This window comes from Miniopterus schreibersii (genome assembly GCF_964146895.1).
Source record: "Miniopterus schreibersii genome assembly, chromosome: 13".
Taxonomy (NCBI): Eukaryota; Metazoa; Chordata; class Mammalia; order Chiroptera; family Miniopteridae; genus Miniopterus; species Miniopterus schreibersii.
The window spans coordinates 20,219,163-20,237,492 of NC_138113.1; the positions used below are offsets into that span (position 1 = coordinate 20,219,163).

General features: G+C 39.1%; 1 protein-coding gene across 7 annotated transcripts in view; it reads left to right on the top strand.

Moving 5' to 3' along the window:
- Nucleotides 1-18,330, top strand: part of MTA3 (metastasis associated 1 family member 3) — a 134,966-nt gene that overhangs the window by 20,060 nt on the left and 96,576 nt on the right. For all 7 annotated transcript variants that reach the window (XR_014000099.1, XR_014000100.1, XR_014000101.1 and 4 more), the window contains exon 4: nt 16,212-16,338. Coding sequence is in view for 4 of the 7 variants with exons in the window: in XM_081155870.1 (XP_081011996.1) it covers nt 16,212-16,338 (127 nt within the window). In the remaining 3 variants the exon portion in view is untranslated. The remainder of the gene's footprint in view (nt 1-16,211; nt 16,339-18,330) is intronic.

Consider the following 18,330-nt stretch of genomic DNA (forward strand, 5'->3'; position numbering starts at 1 on the left):
TGTAAATATAAAAAGGTTTATTATTTGACAAGTTAATTATGTTTTATGATACACATTTTTTATTAATCTGTTACTTTAAATGTTAATGATTGCCATTATCTTTTTAAACAAAGCAAGTACTATATTAATACCTTAAAAATGATGTCATATTGCTTATTGATTATTAAATGAGGCATTCCAATAATTAGCTTCTTTAAAGGGCTTTTATTAGTTAGCTTTACTTAATTTGTGGGTTGGAAAGTTATAGACTAATTTTTTTTTTTAATATGTTTTTACTGATTTCAGAGAGAGGAAGGGAGAGGGAAAGAGAGAGAAACATCAGTGATGAGAGAGAGTCATTGACCAGCTGCCTCCTGAACTCTCTCTACTGGGGATTAAGCCCGCAACCCAGGCATGTGCCTTGACCGGAGATTGAACCGTGACTGCCCAGTTTATAGGTTGATGCTCAACCACTGAGCTATGCTGGCCGGGCTAGACTCTGTTTTAAATTTGACTAGTTGAATGAAAATCATTTTTTAATTAGAGAACCTAATCTAAAATTTTCCACAGGTTATCTTTTTCTTTTAAAATTTATTTTATTTTTAAAAAGTATGTCTTTATTGATTTCAGAGAGAGGAGGGAGAGAGAGTGATAGAAACATATTAGTGGAATTAGAATGTGAGTTTTTTGAGGGTGGTGCCCCAGTTTTGTATCCCTCTGTTGCTCTTTTCTCTACATTGTGTGCGTTTAAACATTTGCTGGTAAATGTCTCAAAAGCTTCTGCCTTTCTACTTCAGGGAGGAGCCTTTTTTCTCAGTTCAACCTTTGGTAGCAGTTAAAAAATTTTTTTTTATATTTCCCTCTTCCCCAAGTTCAGATTCCTCTTTAATAGTAAGAAAGAGATAGTAGTACACATCCATGTTTACAAGTGTAGCCTCATATCTGGGTGCTACAAAGAGAAGCAAAACTTCCCTCTGGAATAAGGAGGCCTGGCTACATCAGTTCTCTCTTTGGCAGAAGGTGGGGAGACTGGCTGGATGTCATTTTGTCTTCGCTCATGGATCTTCAGCATCACAGTTTCCCTTCAGAGGATTCATCTGGGTTAACAACCTCACTTCTTTTGCTAACACAGTCTTGCAGGTGCTCTACTTTTTACCATATGACATGGCTCTCAGGTGTAAAAAGTTGGAGCCATGGGCTGGGACCCCTGCACTTTTGGGGATATGGACTTTGAGGGTTTGATATTGGACATCCAGGCTGAATCCTGGAATGCAGATGGCCAACCTTTAGTAATAATTTACAAAAATGAAATAAGTTGCATGGCTTTAAATATGTTTTTACCTCTTCCATTATTTCATGTAGAGGGACATTTGGTTATAAAACATTTCCCTTTTTTTCATACTTATGTTCCCCATTTTAGGGCCGTAGTACATAGGTACTAATATATCAGAAAAAATATAAGATAATTAAAGAAAATCAGTGGGGTATACTACGAAGGGTAACAGAATGCCCCTTGTGCCTTTGGGAAGTAAAACCCCGCAAGACTAGTAGACTTATGCTTCTCCCCTGTGTAGGACAGTGAGTCCTCACCATGTCTTTCCTGGAGCTCATTTCTCTCTCACATTCACCACCACTACCACCTGCACACCATCGCTATCCACATGCTGGCAAGGGGTGAAGAACTGTGGGTGAACTGAAAGAGGTGTTTTACTTCATATATGCAGCAGTTACTGGTAGAGTTTAGCACATAGCAATTAGGTGTTACACATTTCCTAAGAAGGATGGTTATATGTAAGGGGAAGCGGTGGTCATTAAGAATTCCCCCTAGTGCCCTTTTTCCCTCAGATACCTCCCTCACTATACTCTAAACCTTGTAAATTGATGCTTGGAGTGATTGTTCCAGAGCTCTGTACTGTACTCTTTTTTAATTTTAAAAAATATATCTTTATTGATTTCAGATAGAGGAAAGGAGAGGGAGAGAGAGATAGAAACATCAGTGATGAGAGAGCCATTGATTGGCTGCCTCCTGCACGTCCCCGACTGGGGATCGAGCCCACAACCCGGGCATGTGCCCTGATGGGGAATTGAACTGTGATCTCCTGGATCCTAGGTTGATGCTCAATGGCTGAGCCATGCCTGGCCAGGCGGTTTGTTGTTGTTTTTTAATTCCCTTTAGTGAAAGATAGTGACTGCATCTTACCTGTAGGCCAAATAAGAACAGTTCTCACCTTTCGGAAGAGTTACCATCCAACTATACCACATTTTAAGTGTGATCCAACCACACCCCCCCATTCACTTTTTTTTTTTTTAATCCTCACTGGAGGTTATGTTTTACTGATTATTTGAGGGGAAGGGGTGAAAAGTGGGGGGAGGAAGGGAGAGAAGAGAAGGGGAGAGAGAGAGAAAGAACCCAATTGAGAATTGAACTGAAACCTTTTGGTGAGGGGATGAGGCTCCAACCAGCTGAGCCACACTGGCCAGGGCCATTCATTTTATTCACAGCCAAATTAAACCTTTCTGTTGGCCAATATTTATAGATGCTGGAATAAAGTGTAGCTTTAGACACCATCAGATAGATACAGTGTCTTGATTCTATCCAGCTTCTTTGCATAAATAAAGATTTTTGTAAATTCATTCTTCTTAGTACACTTTTTTCCTCATGATTTCTTGCTTTGTCTTGTGTTTTGTACCCCCCCCCTCCGGACTAGTGTATAATTCTTCCATTAGTCTTTACCCCTGCATGAACATTTTCATATTGTGGGAATTTGTGAGTTTTTGTGGCATTGTTGTAAAAATAGCTGGTTAGCCAAGCTTACTTTAAATTTAAGAGTATGGGTAATTCATGTGGGTGGAACTGACATTCCTGACAGGAATTAATTTCAACCTGGTAGAAAAATTATTGAAGGTTAGGGTGTTGGAAAGACACTCCTAGAGATAACAAAATGAAATACTTTATTTCCTGTTTCTGTATAATTCTTTTTGCCTTTATTGTTTGCCCAACTCCTTTGTTGGGTTTTCATTGTTGGAGAAACAAATCCGTCTTCTTTTGTTGAGGTCGCTTTCAGATTATTCAGTACTCTGTACCATTGGGGAGATGTTTCCCATATTTTTCCTTATTTGAAGTGACTTTTTAAAAACTTGCTTATGATTGTATACCTTGTCATTTAAATGACTATAAACAGGAAAGGATGACAGGATTTTAAGAAACTTTTAGAAATTATGAAGTTTATTATTGAAAGGTTCCCTGAAGGAAATATACTGTAGAAAATTCCTGTAAGAAATGTAGTTGTAATCCTATACTGTATGATTGATTCTTGTGTGTTTTTTTGGTCTTTGGTATACTATAAATTTTCTGACCCCTGGCTTCTAGACTGTGTAAAGCTTTTTTTTTTTCCTTTTTAAAAATTTAATGTGTTTTTATTGATTTCAGAAAGAAGGAGAGGGAGAGAGAAACATCAAGGATGAGAGAGTCATTGATCGGCTCCCTCCTGCACGCCCCCTACTGGGGCTTGAGCCTAGAACCTGGGCATGTGCCCTGATCTGGAATCGAACCCTGACCTCCTGGTTCATGGGTCAGTGCTCAACTGCTAAGCCATGCCAGCTGGGCGGGACTGTATAAAGCTTTGAAAATGATATTCTATAGAATGGTATGGCTCATGTTTCTTAGGTTGATAGTTCATATATCACATAATTGACAACTTTAAATAGAGTGTATCCTCATCTAGTTAATTTACATTACTTAATAGTTTGTAGAAAAATGCTTTAGTGACTATCCTAGTAGGTAGTTTCTCATGAATTTTTTTTTTTGGTGGAATGATTGGCTCAGAAAGCATGTTCAGTTTTTAAGGTTTTTAATACGTGTTCCCAAAGAGCCTTCTAGAAAGTATGAGTCAGTTTTACTTTCATGCTTTGCTGTCATTTAGTCTTCTATATTTTCTTGTAGAAGTTTCATAGTTTTAAATTTATCATTTAAGTTATGACTCATTTTTAGTTAATTTTTGTATATAGTGCAAGGTATGGATCCTAAGTTTCTCCCCCCCCCCCCTTTTTTTGGTACATGCATATCCAATTGTTCCAGCACCATTTGTTGAAAAGGTTATTCTATTTCCATTATATTGCTTTATGTCTTTGTCAAATCAGTTAGTGTGGCTCTTTCCTGGACTTTTTATTCTGTTCCATTTATCCCACTGGTTGCTCTTTTTGCCAATAACATGCTTTTGATTATAGTAGCTTTCTAGTACTTCTGGAAATCAAGTAATGTTAGTTCTCCAACTTTGATTTCTCTTTTTCAGAGTAGTTTTGGTTATTCTGGATCCTTTGCATTTCCATATGAATTTTAGAATCAGCTTGTCAATTTTCTACAAAAAAGCATGCTGGGATTTTGATTGGGAATGTGTTAAGTCCGTTGATCAGTTTGGGGAAAATGGACATCTTAACAATATTGAGTCTTCTAATCTGTGAACATCATGTGTCTGTCAGTATCAATTGTTCATTCCTTTTTGTTGTTCAGTAGTATTCCATTGCATGGATGTACCATGATTTGTTTATCTAGTCATCTGTTGGTAGACATTTCATTTGTTTCCAGTTTTTGGCTGTTACAAATAAAGTTGCTGTGAAAATTTGTGTACAAGTCTTTGTATAGACATATATTCTTGATTTGGAGTAGAATGGCCTTATTATATATATGGTAGGGGTATTTTTAGCTTTTTAAGAGCTACAAACTATTTGCCAACATGATTATACTATTTTACATTCCCATCAGTAGTGTAGGAGAGTTCCAGTTTCTTCACATCTTTGCCAACACCTGGTATGGTCTTTCGTTTTAATTTTAGACCTTCTAGCCCAGCCTGTTTGGCTTAGTGGTTAGAGCATCGGCCCTTGGACTGAAGGGTCCCTGGTTTGATTCCGTCCAAGGGCATGTACCTTGGTCGCAGGCTTGATCCCCTGCCCTGATCTGGGTGTGTGCGGGAAGCAACCAATCTATGTGTCTGTCTCATATTGATGTTTCTCTCTCTCTCTCTCTTCCACTGTCTCTGAAAAAGCAAAGGAAAATATCCTCGGGTGAGGATTTAAAAAAAATTTTTTTTTTTAGACCTTGTAGTAGGTGTGTAGCAGACATTATAAATTGTACTTTTTTACATCCTGAATATTTTTGTATTCCTGTAAATCTTGAGCTTTGTTTGGGGATGTGTTTAAGTAACTTGAAAACTGATCTTTTTGGGTTGTTGTGTTTGTGATTTTGTTAGGTGGGTATGGAGCATTTAGTGCTCATTTGCAGGGCTTAATTGTTCTTCATGCTTAGGCAATACTTTTCTGTGTAATCTACCCAATGCAGCTTGAATTATGAGTTTTCCCCGTGTGGCTGTTTGGGAATAAATCTGTTCACGCCCTGTGTGGGCACTGGGTACTGTTTCCTCTGATTCTTTTCCAGTGATTCTTTCCTTGGCTTCCCATAGTTTTCTCAAATGCATTAATTGATTGGTACTGTGCTTGAGGATCACCCTCTGCAATCTCCAGGTTTTCTCTTTTCCCTGGTACTCTTATCTTCTGAACTCTAGTTGCTTTGGTCTCCTTCACCTCTCAGCTTTGACTCAAATCTAGGAGTCTGCCATGTTCTGCCTCAGTTTCCCCTCCTTGCACTGTTGCCTGGAAACTCAAGGCAGCAAGCAGGGTCAATGTTAGAGCTCACTTTGTTTGTTTCCTCTCTTTCAGTGATCACTGTTCTTCATTGCCTGATGTGCAGTGGTCCAGTGTTGAGAAAACTGATGTTTTGTGTATTTTGTCTGCCTTTAAAATTATTTATTAATTTTTAATTGTTTTGGTTGTTTCAGAGAGGAGGGTAGATCTGGTCCCTGTTACATCATTTTCCTGGAAGCCGGAATTCTAGTTCTTGTAAAAAAAAGTTTTAGATTGAGGTATAAAATATAGTGGAATGGGTAGTGTGCAGGTCTTTAAATTTGCACACATGTATGTATTTTATTACTACCACTCAGATGAAGATAGAGAAACTCTAATGCGCCAGTAGGTTCCCTTGTGCCCATTCCTAGTCATTACCATTCTCTTCCTCCCCAGGTAATTACTGTTCTGATGTCTGCCACCATCTGTTAATTTTGCCTGATCTAAATGGAGTTCCATCTAAATGGACTACCCACAGTATTTACCCTTCTTTGCCTATTTTCTTTTTTTAAAAAAATATGTCTTTATTTATTTTTTTTAAGAGAAGAAGGATGGAGGGAGAGAGGTGAGAGAGAGAGAGACAGGTGACAGGCGAGAGGTGAGAGAGAAACCTGGATCCGTTGCCTCCCACCTGCACACCGACGGGGATCAGACCCACACCGGGGCGTATGCTCTGGCCAGGAATGGAATCAGAGACTGTGCCGTGCAAGGGAAGATGCTCCAGACCCTGCTCAGCCACCTTGGCCGCACGGGCCAGCCCAGCCTGGCGTTTTCATTCTGCACCATGTCTGTGGCATCTGTCTGTGTTGGTGCTTGTTGTTAGTTCTTTTTTCTGGCCCAATAGTATTCATCTCCTATTGACGGACGTTGAATGATTTCCAGGTTTTGGGTCCTGTGAAAAAAGCTGTGAACATTCTTGTGCAAGTCTTTTTGTGTACTTAAGCTCTCATTCCTCTTGGTAAAAAAGTGGGAGTGGAATTACTGGTTTACGGGGTGAGTGTAAATTGACTTCAACACAATTGCCAAACGGTTTTCCAAAGTGGATGAACCAATTTTCACTTCCTCTGTTTTAATGTATGGGAATTACATTCCGTTCATGTTCTTGATGAAACTGATATTTTCAGTCTTTTAGATTTTAGCTGTTATGGGACCCCAGATTTTCTTTTAGTAGGCCAAAGCATGATGCTTAGGTTGAGTAATATGAGGGCTAGGTGACCAGCTGTACTGGTTTACCTGGGATTCTCTGAACTTAGGAAATTCAGTTTTAACACCAGAACAGTTCCAGTCACACTAAATGAGGCTTTCTGCTGATTTAGTCAGCAGGATGTGAAGGTAAAAGCAGAAAATATCACACAGTCAAGCCAAGCCCAATTACAGATAAGGACCTGGGCCAGCTGTACCCACTCTTGTATTCTCTAGTTAAAAAAAATAAGGACCCACCCACTCCACCCCTTGTTCCTCCAGTCTCAGCTTAAACTGTGTTTCTTTAAGAAGGCTCTGCTGGCCCCTCAGGCTACATTAGTTTCCTCAGTCATACTTCTGGAGCATTTATGACAGTTGGAAATAGATATTCTTATCTGTAATCCTGGATCAGCTGTAATCTTCATCAGGGCAGGACTTTTTGTCTTCCTCCTGGAGTATCCCCAGAACACATTGGTGGGCACATCAATAAATTTTCTTTTTTTTGCCTGGAGTGGGGTGGGGTGGAGGGTTGGAAGAGGAAATAGGTGAAACAAATGGCAGGGCAGGTCACTGGGAGAGTTTTTCAGCCATGAAAGTGTTTTCTTTTGTTTTTTGTTAATCCTTACCCAAGGATATTTTTTCCATTGATTTTTTTTTTTCCTTTTTTCTTAGAGAGAGTGGAAGGGAGGGGGAGAGACAGAGAGAGAGAAACACTGATGTGAGAGAGACACATCGATTGGCTGTCTTCCCCATGCGCCCCGACCCGGGGCCTGGGATGGTACCTGCAACTGAGGTACGTGCCTTTGATGGAATTGAACCCACAGCCCTTCAGTCTGAGGACTGACACTCTAACCACTGAGCCAAACCAGCTAGAGCCAGATATGAAAATTTTGATCTACATGGTAGTTGAAAGCTCTTGAGGGTTTTTTTGTTTTTTTTAATCAAAGCTAGAGAAATGTGAGTTGCTGTGTCCATAAGAATTGGAAAGGATGGTGGTCTGGTGGCACTGTAAGATTTGGTTATTTCTAATCCTTTTACTTTGTTTCTTAAGTTTTAAAATTGATAGCAAATGGGAAAATGTATGGTGACATGTTAAGCCTGTATAAAATTCCAGATGGACCTTGAATATATTGCAAGATTGGGCAGCCTTCGTTAGATGCAGTGTTCTTTGAATAAATAAATGTAAAGCAGAAATAGCTTAAATTTCTGATGGGATCCTAATTTGCTTTAGAACAAATTATGAGTCATTGTATCTCATACTGTGAAGATAAAATTTGTGAGACAGGTTTCTTAAACCCAATAAAGTAAAAACCTTGCTTCAGTCAGTTTTGTTTTTCATTTAATATTAGACTTTCATTTAATATATCTTTTTCATAAGTTCCTGAATACCTTTTAAGGAGTCTGTGAGGACAAAACTATTTTTATAATATCACTAAGCTGTCATTTAATTATTTCATTGATTTTTCTCATGAGTAGCAGAGTTTGTCCTGGGACAAACACTTGATGACATCATCACTCTCATGATAATGGACTGTGTGCTTGTGATTTCTTGTGTTTTTAAAATGTCTCCATTTTGCCTGGCCAGCGTGGCTCAGCGTTTGAGGATCAACCTTTGATCCAGGAGATCACGGGTTCAATTCCCGGTCAGGGCACATGCCCGAGTTGGGGGCTTGATTCTCAGTGGAGGGCCTGCAGGAGGCAGCCGATCAATGACTCTCTCATCATTGATGTTTCTGGCTCTCTCTTCTTCTCCCTTCCTCTCTCTGAAATCAATAAAGACATATTTTAAAAAAAGCCTCCATTTTAATTTCTAATACAGCATTAGGTATAACCTGTATAAACAAAAACTCTTGTTCTTGATAGGATTTAAGAGTATAAAGCGGTCCTGAGAGTAAAAAGCTTGACAACAGCTGTTATATGCGTTCTGCCAGAAAAACGGTGTAAAATTAGTGTTTTATAATGATTCTTAACTGATGCTCAGCTGGCCTGACTCTACCCCAGAGTTTCTAAACCAGGATCTCCACGGGTGGGATATCTGTTTTTGTTTGCTTACAAAAAGTGAAAACATTTAATTTGTTTTAATTTTAATATAATTTGTATTTTAAATCAGCCATTGTTTTAGGAGATAGGAATGGTTTTCTAAATATCAAAGAAAATCATATTAAAATTTATTTTTAAAAAGTAATAATAGGCCCGGCCAGCGTGGCTAGTGGTTGCGCATCGACCTGTGATCCAGGAGATTGGGGTTTGATTCCTGGTCAGAGCACATGCCTGGGTTTTGAGCTCAGTCCCCAGCAGAGAGTGTGCGGGAGGCAGCTGATCAATGACTCTCTCATCATTGATGTTTCTATTTCTCTCTCCCTCTCTCTTCCTCTCTCTGAAGTTAATAAAAAACCAAAACAAAAAAACCCCAAACAACAACAAAAAGTAATAGTTTTTTCTCTAGCACTGTTAGTCACTGTGCAAAGCAGTTTATGTATGAAGAAGGAATTATGTACATGTTTGATAGATGAAGAAAATGAAGATTACAAGGAGTAAATAATTTGCTCAAGGTCATACAACTCGGCACGTGTGGTGGTGATAGATTTTGAATTCAAGTGTGACTCTGAAGCCTGGTCTCCCATCTTACTCTGTGTGAGAGCTTGAAAGAATTGCAGAAAGCGCCAGAATGAAATGTGAAAAGTAGAGCCCTTTTGAACAGTAACTTTCTGATGGTTACTTTGTGCAGTGTTTTATGCCATAACTTTGTGAGTCTTTCGTTGGAGCTACTGACTTGAACTTTAGCTGATAATTCTTACCTATCTACTGTGAACATTTCTTGAGATTCCATCTCTTTTACTTCACAAGTAAAACAGCATGGACACAAAGATATATTACCCATCTTTGTTCTCAAGAGACTCAGTGAATCAGATTACTGTAGTGCAAGGCATATTGTGACAAGTACCTTAAGCTTGTGTGGGTGCCACTTTTGTAGCAAAGAGGAGCTGCCTGCTCCAGCTGGAGATTGACGATCAGCCACTGAAATCTCAGAGGCTTCTTCCAGCTTTACATTTGGTTTCCTTACTACTGTTAACTTTTCAGCCTGGCCAGTGTTGCTCAGTGGTTGAGCATCGACCTGTGAACCAAGAGGTCCCCAGTTCGATTCCTGGTCAGGGCACATGCCCGTGTTGTGGGCTCCATCCCCAGTAGAGAGTGTGCAGGAGGCAGCCAATCATTGATGTTTCTATCTCTCTAAAATCAGTAAAAACATATTAAAAAAACAAATTTTCATCCATTCAAACCTTTCTATTTATCTCAAGCATTTCTTTTTTCTTTTTTTTTTTTAATTCCTCACCGGAGGATATTTTTTCCATTGCTTTTCAGAGAGAGTAGAAGGGAGAGAGAGAGAAACATCGATGTGAGAGAGACACATCAATTGGTTGCCTCCTGCATGAGCTGGGATGGGGATCGAGGTACATGCCCTTGGCCGGAATCAAACGCGGGACTTTCAGTCCACGCTCTAGCCACTGAGCCAAACCTGCTAGGGCTCAGGTATTTTTTTGTTTGTTTGTTTAATATATCTTTATTGATTTCAGAGAGAGAAAGGGAGAGAGAGAGAGGGAGAAACATCAATGATGAGAGCGTTGTCATTGATCGGCTGCCTCCCGCACGCCCCCGACTGGGGATCGAGCCCGCAACCCAGGCATGTGCCCTGACTGGGAATTGAACCCCGATCGCCTGGATCCTAGGACGATGCTCATCCTAGGAGGATGCTTAACCGCTGAGCCACGCCCCGCCGGGCTCAAGTATTTCTTGATGGAAACATTTGACTCTTACTTAGTTGCTTCCTGTTTTTGCTCTCCCAAGATGGGCCACTTTTCTATTCTCCCATTTTTTTCATCTTCAAAACAAATTTACTTGTATATAGTTTAGAAATTGATTGTCATATAGCAGGTAAGTTGAAGTTTTTGTTCTGTCATGATGATAGGAAGAGATGAAGAAAGAGGAGATACAGGTAAAGAAATGATGATAACTGTGGTGGTTGTCCCCGGTAAAGAAGATGAGCTGAAGGGGGATTAGCGCTTACAGGCAGAAGAAGTGTTTCTTTCCTGTTGGGCCTATTCACTTTTTATTGTGCCGTGTTTTTAGGAAGCAGAAAAGAGAGTAGTGTGTTGCTAATTATGAACCTACCTGTCAGCTTTGTCTTCTTTTAATATTTTGACATACTTGCTTCAGATTCATAGAGTGCTGCAAATATCCCTCCCCAACCCCGTTCCCTCCCTAGTTTCCCCATAGGTAAAGTGCTGTGGTGTGTTCTTTTCCATTCATGTTTTTATACTTTTGCTACATATGTGTGTATTTATAGAGAGCACTGTTTTTGTATTAAAAAATTTTATTGTACATGTGTTCTTCCGCAGATTTTTTTTGTTGTTGCTTAATACCAAGTTCTGAGATCTATCCACGTTAGTGTGTGGATTCACTCATTTTAAGCTACTGAATAGAATTCCATAACATTACTATACAGAAGTCCCCCCTTATCCATGATTTCTCTTTTCGCAGTTTCAGTTTCCCACAGTCAACCACCGTCTGAAAATATTAAATGGGAAATTCCAGAAATAAACAGTTAACAGATTTTAAATTGTGCACATTTCTGAGTAGTATGGTGAAATCTCGCACTCTCCTGCTCGTCCGGCTAGGATGTGAGTCATCCCTCTGTCTAGTGTATCCACACTGCGTATGCCACCTGCCCGTTAGTCACGTAGCAGCTGTCTTGGTTATCAGATTCAAATGACCCTTGAATACCACGTTCACATAACTTTTATTACAGTATATTGTTATAATTGCTCTACTTTATAGTTATTTTTGCTAATCTCTTACTGTGCCTAATTTATAAATTAAACTTTATCATGGGTATGTATGTATAGGAAAAGAAACATTGTATACATAGGGTTTGGTGTTATCTGCGGCTTCAGGCATCCACTGGGGGTCCTGGAACGAATCCCCCGTCTATAAGGGGGACTACTGTGCAGAAATTTATCCATTTTTTATTTCTTATATATTTTTAAAATTGATTTCAGAGGAGTAGGGAAAGGGAGAGGGGACGACAGAAAATTCAACGATGAGAGTGGCGTTGATCGGATCGCCTGCCTCCTGCACGCCCCCTGCTGGGGGTTGAGCCCACAACCCGGGCGTGTGCTCTGACCGGGAATGGAACCTGGGTCTCTGGGATCATAGGTCGGCGCTCAACCGCTGAGCCACGCCCGGCTGGGTTCTTTGCTTTCTTGATAGTGTCCTTTTAAGCACAAAGATTTTAATATTAATTCCAATTTATCTATTTTTCTTTGGCTGCTTATGCTTTACTACCCTAAAGAGAAGAAACCATTGCCTAGTCTAAAGTCATGAAGATTTATACCTGTGTTTTATTGTAAGAGTTTTAGCTCTTACATTCAGGTCTTTGATTCAGTTTGAATTAATTTTTGTATATGGTATGAGGGTCCATCTTTATTCTTTGCATGTGAATATCCAGTTGTTCTCAGCACCATTTTTGTAGAAAACACTATTCACTGCCCCAGTGAACTGTCTTGGCACCTTGTCCAAAATTAATTAACCATAAATGTATGGACTTATTTTGGACTCAGTCCTATTCCACTGATCTATGTGTCTAGTCTTATACCAGTACCACATGGTCTTGGTTGTTGTAGCTTTGAAGTAAGCTTTGAAATCTGAACGTGTGAGTCCTTCTAAATTGTTTTTCCCCCCAAAGTTATTCTGACTATTCTGGGTTGCTTACATGTTCAGAGGAACTTTAGGATTACTTCGTCATTTTTTGGAAAAAAGGCAGTTGGAGTTTTGGTAGGGATCACATTGAATTTGTAGATCAATTTAGGGAGTATTGCCACCTTAGCAATATTAAGTCTTCTAATTTGTGAACATAATCTTTCCATTTATTTGGGTTTTCTTTAATTTTTTTTAATGATGTTTTGCAGTTTTTAGTATACAAAAATTGTCAAAGATATTCCTAAGTATTTTTTTCTTTTGGTGCTATTGTAAATGAAATTGTTTTCTTAATTTCAGTTTTGGATTTTTCATTGCTAGTGATAGAAATAGAATTGATTTTTGTTTATGGATCATTTGCCTCCAAACTGTGTTTTTCTTTTCATTCAGGTAGTTTCCTGAAATCTCACTTGTCATAAAAATTCTTCTAACTTTACTCAGCTTGCTTATTCCTTTCTTGAGGATTTTTTTTTCTTAACAAGCAGGCTTGAGTTGCATCAATACTAAGCTATTTCTAGTCCAGTAATATGCCTTCAAACATTTGAGTACTTGTTAAACGCATCTGTGAACAAATTGTTAACCACCTGCTTTTCTGTATGGTCTGTACCAGCTAATATCTTACCACTGTGGGCTGGTATTTCATTAAAATAGAGACCTAGAAAGTTTGAGAATGACCTGTAGAGAATTCTCCTGCCAGCTCCCCGCTCCATCCCTCACAACTGATATGTAGGAATTACAATTCTGATCTGTTCTGAAAAACACTCAGTTTCAAGTCAAGTCCCTACTCCTCCTTGCCTGAGTTGTCCCTCATTGTTCCGTTACCTACATTGATTAGTCGCCTGCTCTGTTCTTACAGTGTCACACGCCCCATCTCTAAAGCTTTGCCCGAGTCCCTGATTGTAACTGCAGCTGAGGCCGATCTCCCATATCCCTTGGCTGATGCTTTGGTGCTCTGGACTACTCAGCTAGTTTGATTTCTTCTCTGACTCCTGCTTCTTGGGCATTCTTTGCACTAGCCTTATCCCAGCCCCTCTCAGCCTGCAAGTGTAGTCAGCCTTAGTGAGCTTTTTGGCCACGCTTGCTTTCTCATTTTGCAGTCTAAAACTTTGCAATTTGTGACGCCTTGGTGGGTCACAGATTATAGGGCACATACAATATTAAGAATAGTGATATTTCTATTGCCTCTTAAAACTTCATATAAATTCCTTTGTACAGTTTTCTTCTGTACTCTGTCTCCTCCTTGCCCCAGTGCCTTCTTGCTAGTGAACTGTGTGTACTGAAACTTTTCTAACTTACAGAAACTACAGTAGATAATTTGGTAACACCTTTTAGAAGGTATTTGACCTTCCATCAAACTTGGTAAAATGATTTTAGAAAATTATATTACCATGTATGTGATTTTTTCTTTTTTAAAGAATAGTTTATTGATTTTGAGAGAGAGAGAGAAACAACGATCAGCTGTCTCCTGCATGTCCCCCGACGGGGGGTTGAGCCCACAGCCTGGGCATGTACCCTTGACTGGGAATTGAACTGGCAACCTCCAGGTACGTGGGATGCTGCCCAGGCAGCTGAGCCGCATCAGCCAGGGCCATGTATGTGTTTTTTGATGATGATAGTTACATTTGGTCTTTTAAATTTTTCATTGTCTACATGCTAGTTTTTGCCATTGGGGCTGCTTAATGTTTTTAGGATGTTAATGGCATGGGAGTCATTCCTGTTCAGAAGTCAATTCAAATTTATAGAAATACGTAAATGAAATGTAACTACCAAATTTTAAAAAATGGGTTTCAGATGCTTTGGGGTGATTTCTGTCTTTGCTTGGGTTGGACGTGAGAAATTTATTCCTTTTCACCCTGTTCCAAGAGGATGTGTAAGAAAATAAAAGTTGCCTGGCCGGGCGTGGCTCAGCAGTTGAGCATCGACCTAGGATCCAGGTGATCGGGGTTCGATTCCCGGTCAGGGCACATGCCCGGGTTGCGGGCTCGATCAATGACTCTCTCATCATTGATGTTTCTGTCTCTCTCTCCCTCTCCTTTCCTCTCTCTGAAATCAATAAAGATATATTAAAAAAAAGAAAAAGAAAAGAAAAGTTGCTGCCGTTAACATTATTTGTAGAACTTGTTGCTGTTTTAGCTCTATAGGGTACACATTAGAATTCAGTTAGCTGTGTTTTACAGAACAACAATTTATCAAATCCTAATTAGATAAAGAGTGTAATTTTGTATGTGGTCTTTGCTGGTGCTAACAGTGCCAGTGCAGCAATAACTTCATTGATCTCTCCTGGTGAAATGTTATTAGACTTTCAAATAAATGGTTCTTTTAGTGCTGTATTTCTCTTTGAGTAGTTCATTAAAAAGAATATTCTAAGAATTTTAAATCACTTTATTCTCATTTTGAGCTAGGTGAGTCTTTCTAAGTCAGTTTTTCAGGTTCATTTTCCATTCAGAGCCTTCAAAATTTGAAAGTGGAAAAGACCTGACACTTAGCCCATTCAGTACCCTCACACAATTCAGAAGAACTGCCACAACTAGAGGATTATATGTGATACAAATCTTTTTGTGGTCCAGGGTCTATAAATAAGAACTTAAGAACTATGAGGAACGGAAATGTGTTGTGTGTGTGTTGCCAATCAGTGTCCCAAAATGAAAGCCTTACAGGCCTGAACGTGGGCTCTGCTTCCTGTGTGAAGAGGCCCCAACCCCCCATTCTCACACTCTGAGCCTCAGTGCTCCGACTATTCCCATAGTCACACATGTCCATTCAGGCCAGATAAGGTTGCAGAGGATCTGTGAGCCCCTAAGAGAGAGGTATTTAAAACATTTTTGTATCTAAAATTATTTGCAGTTATATCTGTAAATCACATATGGTCATTTTTTTCTTTAAAAAGAGTATTCCATAGTCTTTTATGTTTTAAATCTGATGTAAAACTTTGTCTTCTGTCTCTTCCATCCCTTCCTTTCCAACCCAGCTTCCCAAAGGCAAATTCTTTGAATTGTTTCTTCTTAGTAACGGTTTGCTCATTGCTCTAACCAGTGAGCAAAACCTGCTAGGGCTATTGGTTGATTCTTGTATGTGTCCTGACCAGGGAGGGATCAAACCTGCAACCTTAGCATATGGGTATGGTGCTCCAACCATCTGAGCTACTCAGCCAGGGCCCATCTGCCATTTAAAAAAAAAAGATATATGTTTTTATTGATTTTATTGATTTTATTGAGAGAGGAAGGGGAGAGGGAGAGAGAGATGAAACCATTAGTTATGAGAGAGAATCCTGGATCGGCTGCCTCCTGCAGGGCCTCTACTGGGGATCGAGTCTGCAACCTGGGCACGTGTCCTGACTGGGAATTAAACCATGACCTCCATGACCTACTGGTTAATGGGTGGACACTCAACCACTGAGCATCACTGGCCAGGCACCTGCCATTTTTAAATTGTATTTCTTCCTTTGAGGCTGATGTAACTTAATTTTATGATATTAATTTAAATGAAAAGGTAAATATGTAAATTTAACATTAATTAGTATGAAGAAAATATTGAATGAAAGGTTGATTTAAAAAAAATCTCTTGTAATATCCAGATAGATAATGTGCTTTGTAATAATTCTTTGAATTTTATTTGTGTAGAAGAAATTGAGGAAGAATCTGAAACAACAATTGAGGCCGACTTGACTGATAAACAGAAACATCAGTTGAAACATAGGGAACTCTTTTTATCGCGCCAATATGAATCTCTGCCTGCAACACATATCAGGTAAGAACTTTTTTAGAAGTTGATTTGAAGTACTCAGTAATATTGTGACAATTAAAAAACCCTGAAAACAATCTTCTTTGAAGCATTTTCCAAACTCTGCTTGTGATCTTGCTCCAATTAGTTTACTAAATACTTTATAATGGACTCTTATCTTGGAAATTTATGGTGTGTATTAGCATATTAAAGCCCTGAGAATGTTTTGCAGTAAAGTAACCACTTAGCTTTATTTTAATCATGACTTTCCCAATTTATTTGGTTATCTGTTAGCATCCTGCAGAAAAATGTCCAGCAGACATCAGTTTGGGAAATACAGGTGTTCTCCAAAGTCCTAGAACATCATAGGCATTAGCATCCAAGAACTGGGACCCAAGATCTGGTTCCCAGGCAGACCCTGTAGAGTATATGGCCTTTTATTTATTTATTTTTTTGAGGACCTCTGGGCTGAAAACTTTATATTCTTTATTACTTACTTGCATCTGTTTGTGCATTAATAGGTTGCAAAAGTGAGAAAATTCAGTCTTGGTTTATAGTTTGGAAATTGTGGAGGAATGATGTTGATCTTACATGATTGGCTGATAGTGGAATTTTAAGCATGAACATAGGCTGTTTCTCAGTGTAGTCTAATAGGTGCATCTTGGAGGTATAACAACATGTTTGAACTCAAAAAACAGGTAGTTACTGACCCTGAGGGTCAGGAAAACTTCAGAAGGAGTTGCCATTTATTCAGCTTTTGAGAGACTGGGGCATGTTTCAGGCAGAGGAAATAGATGAGCATAGGTGTGTACAGGGAACAGCATGTGTCCAGGGTGATGGGTGTGAAGAAATGCAGTGTTTTTGTCTCTTCAGGTTAAAGAAATTCCTTCAACTCTTGTTCACAGTCTTTATTTCATTTATTCAGCTCTCTACTAGTCATGGGTCTCTTAAAAACTATTTATATATGAAAATAAAATATATTAACTCTTTATTTCAGTAATTGCCCCTCCTCTTTAGCCCCCAATGTCAGTATTGAATTTAAGTCTGCCTTTTTGGGGTCAGGTTTGGAGAGTTCCTAAAGCTCTGATTTGGTCCTTGTAACACACCCCCCCACACCCACCCCCTCACACACCCACCCCCACACCCACCCCCACACCCACACCCACACCCACACCCACACCCACACCCACACCCATACCCACACCCACACCCACACCCACACCTGTACCTCAGCTCCAAGGACCTTTGTGCATACTTCTCTTTTCAAAGTAGGTGTAGAGATCTTCTAAGGCAGGAAAAATATGACAAAGATACTGTCATTCTTTTTTCTCCAAGTCTTTTAAGAAATATCTTGATTTCTTCCCCTTAATATAATAAGTTAACACTATATTGTTGCTTTGTTTAGGTTTTTTTTAGGGGACACTGTGTTTAGATTGGCTAGTTAGTATATTCTGTGTGAATTAGGTCCTTTGCTGAAAAAGATACTCAGGCCAGGTAATTTGGGAATAGTCATTTTACCTACCAATAGGGGTATTTCAGGAATTAAGAGAATAAGTTAATTTTTGCTCAAAGAGGTAGAATGTGAAAACATTAAATAATTTTCTTAAAGGTGTATGTAACTAAATGCTAAAGATGTATGTATGCTTAAAGGTGTATGTAACTAAATTATCAAGGCACCCCTGTGTTGAATTATTTAATTGGAAGAAGCTAGAATTTAACGACTCATTTTAAGCTCAAGAAGTTATGTGGACAGTTATAAGAATCTTGCCAGAACAAGAATTTGACAAATGTTTTTAAAAATGTATCCAAAACACACAAGTATATTTTTAATTTACCCTCCCGATAGCTTGGAATCTGTTTATAAGTAATGGTTTTCTTTAACAGATTGCTTGGGATGGAAAAACTGGTGATGTGTTTTTCATCTTTCATAAGGACTGAGATAGTATATTGAAATGTAATTATCAAGGCACCCCTGTGTCGAACATAGAAATTACATAGTATACATGATCAGTCACTGTT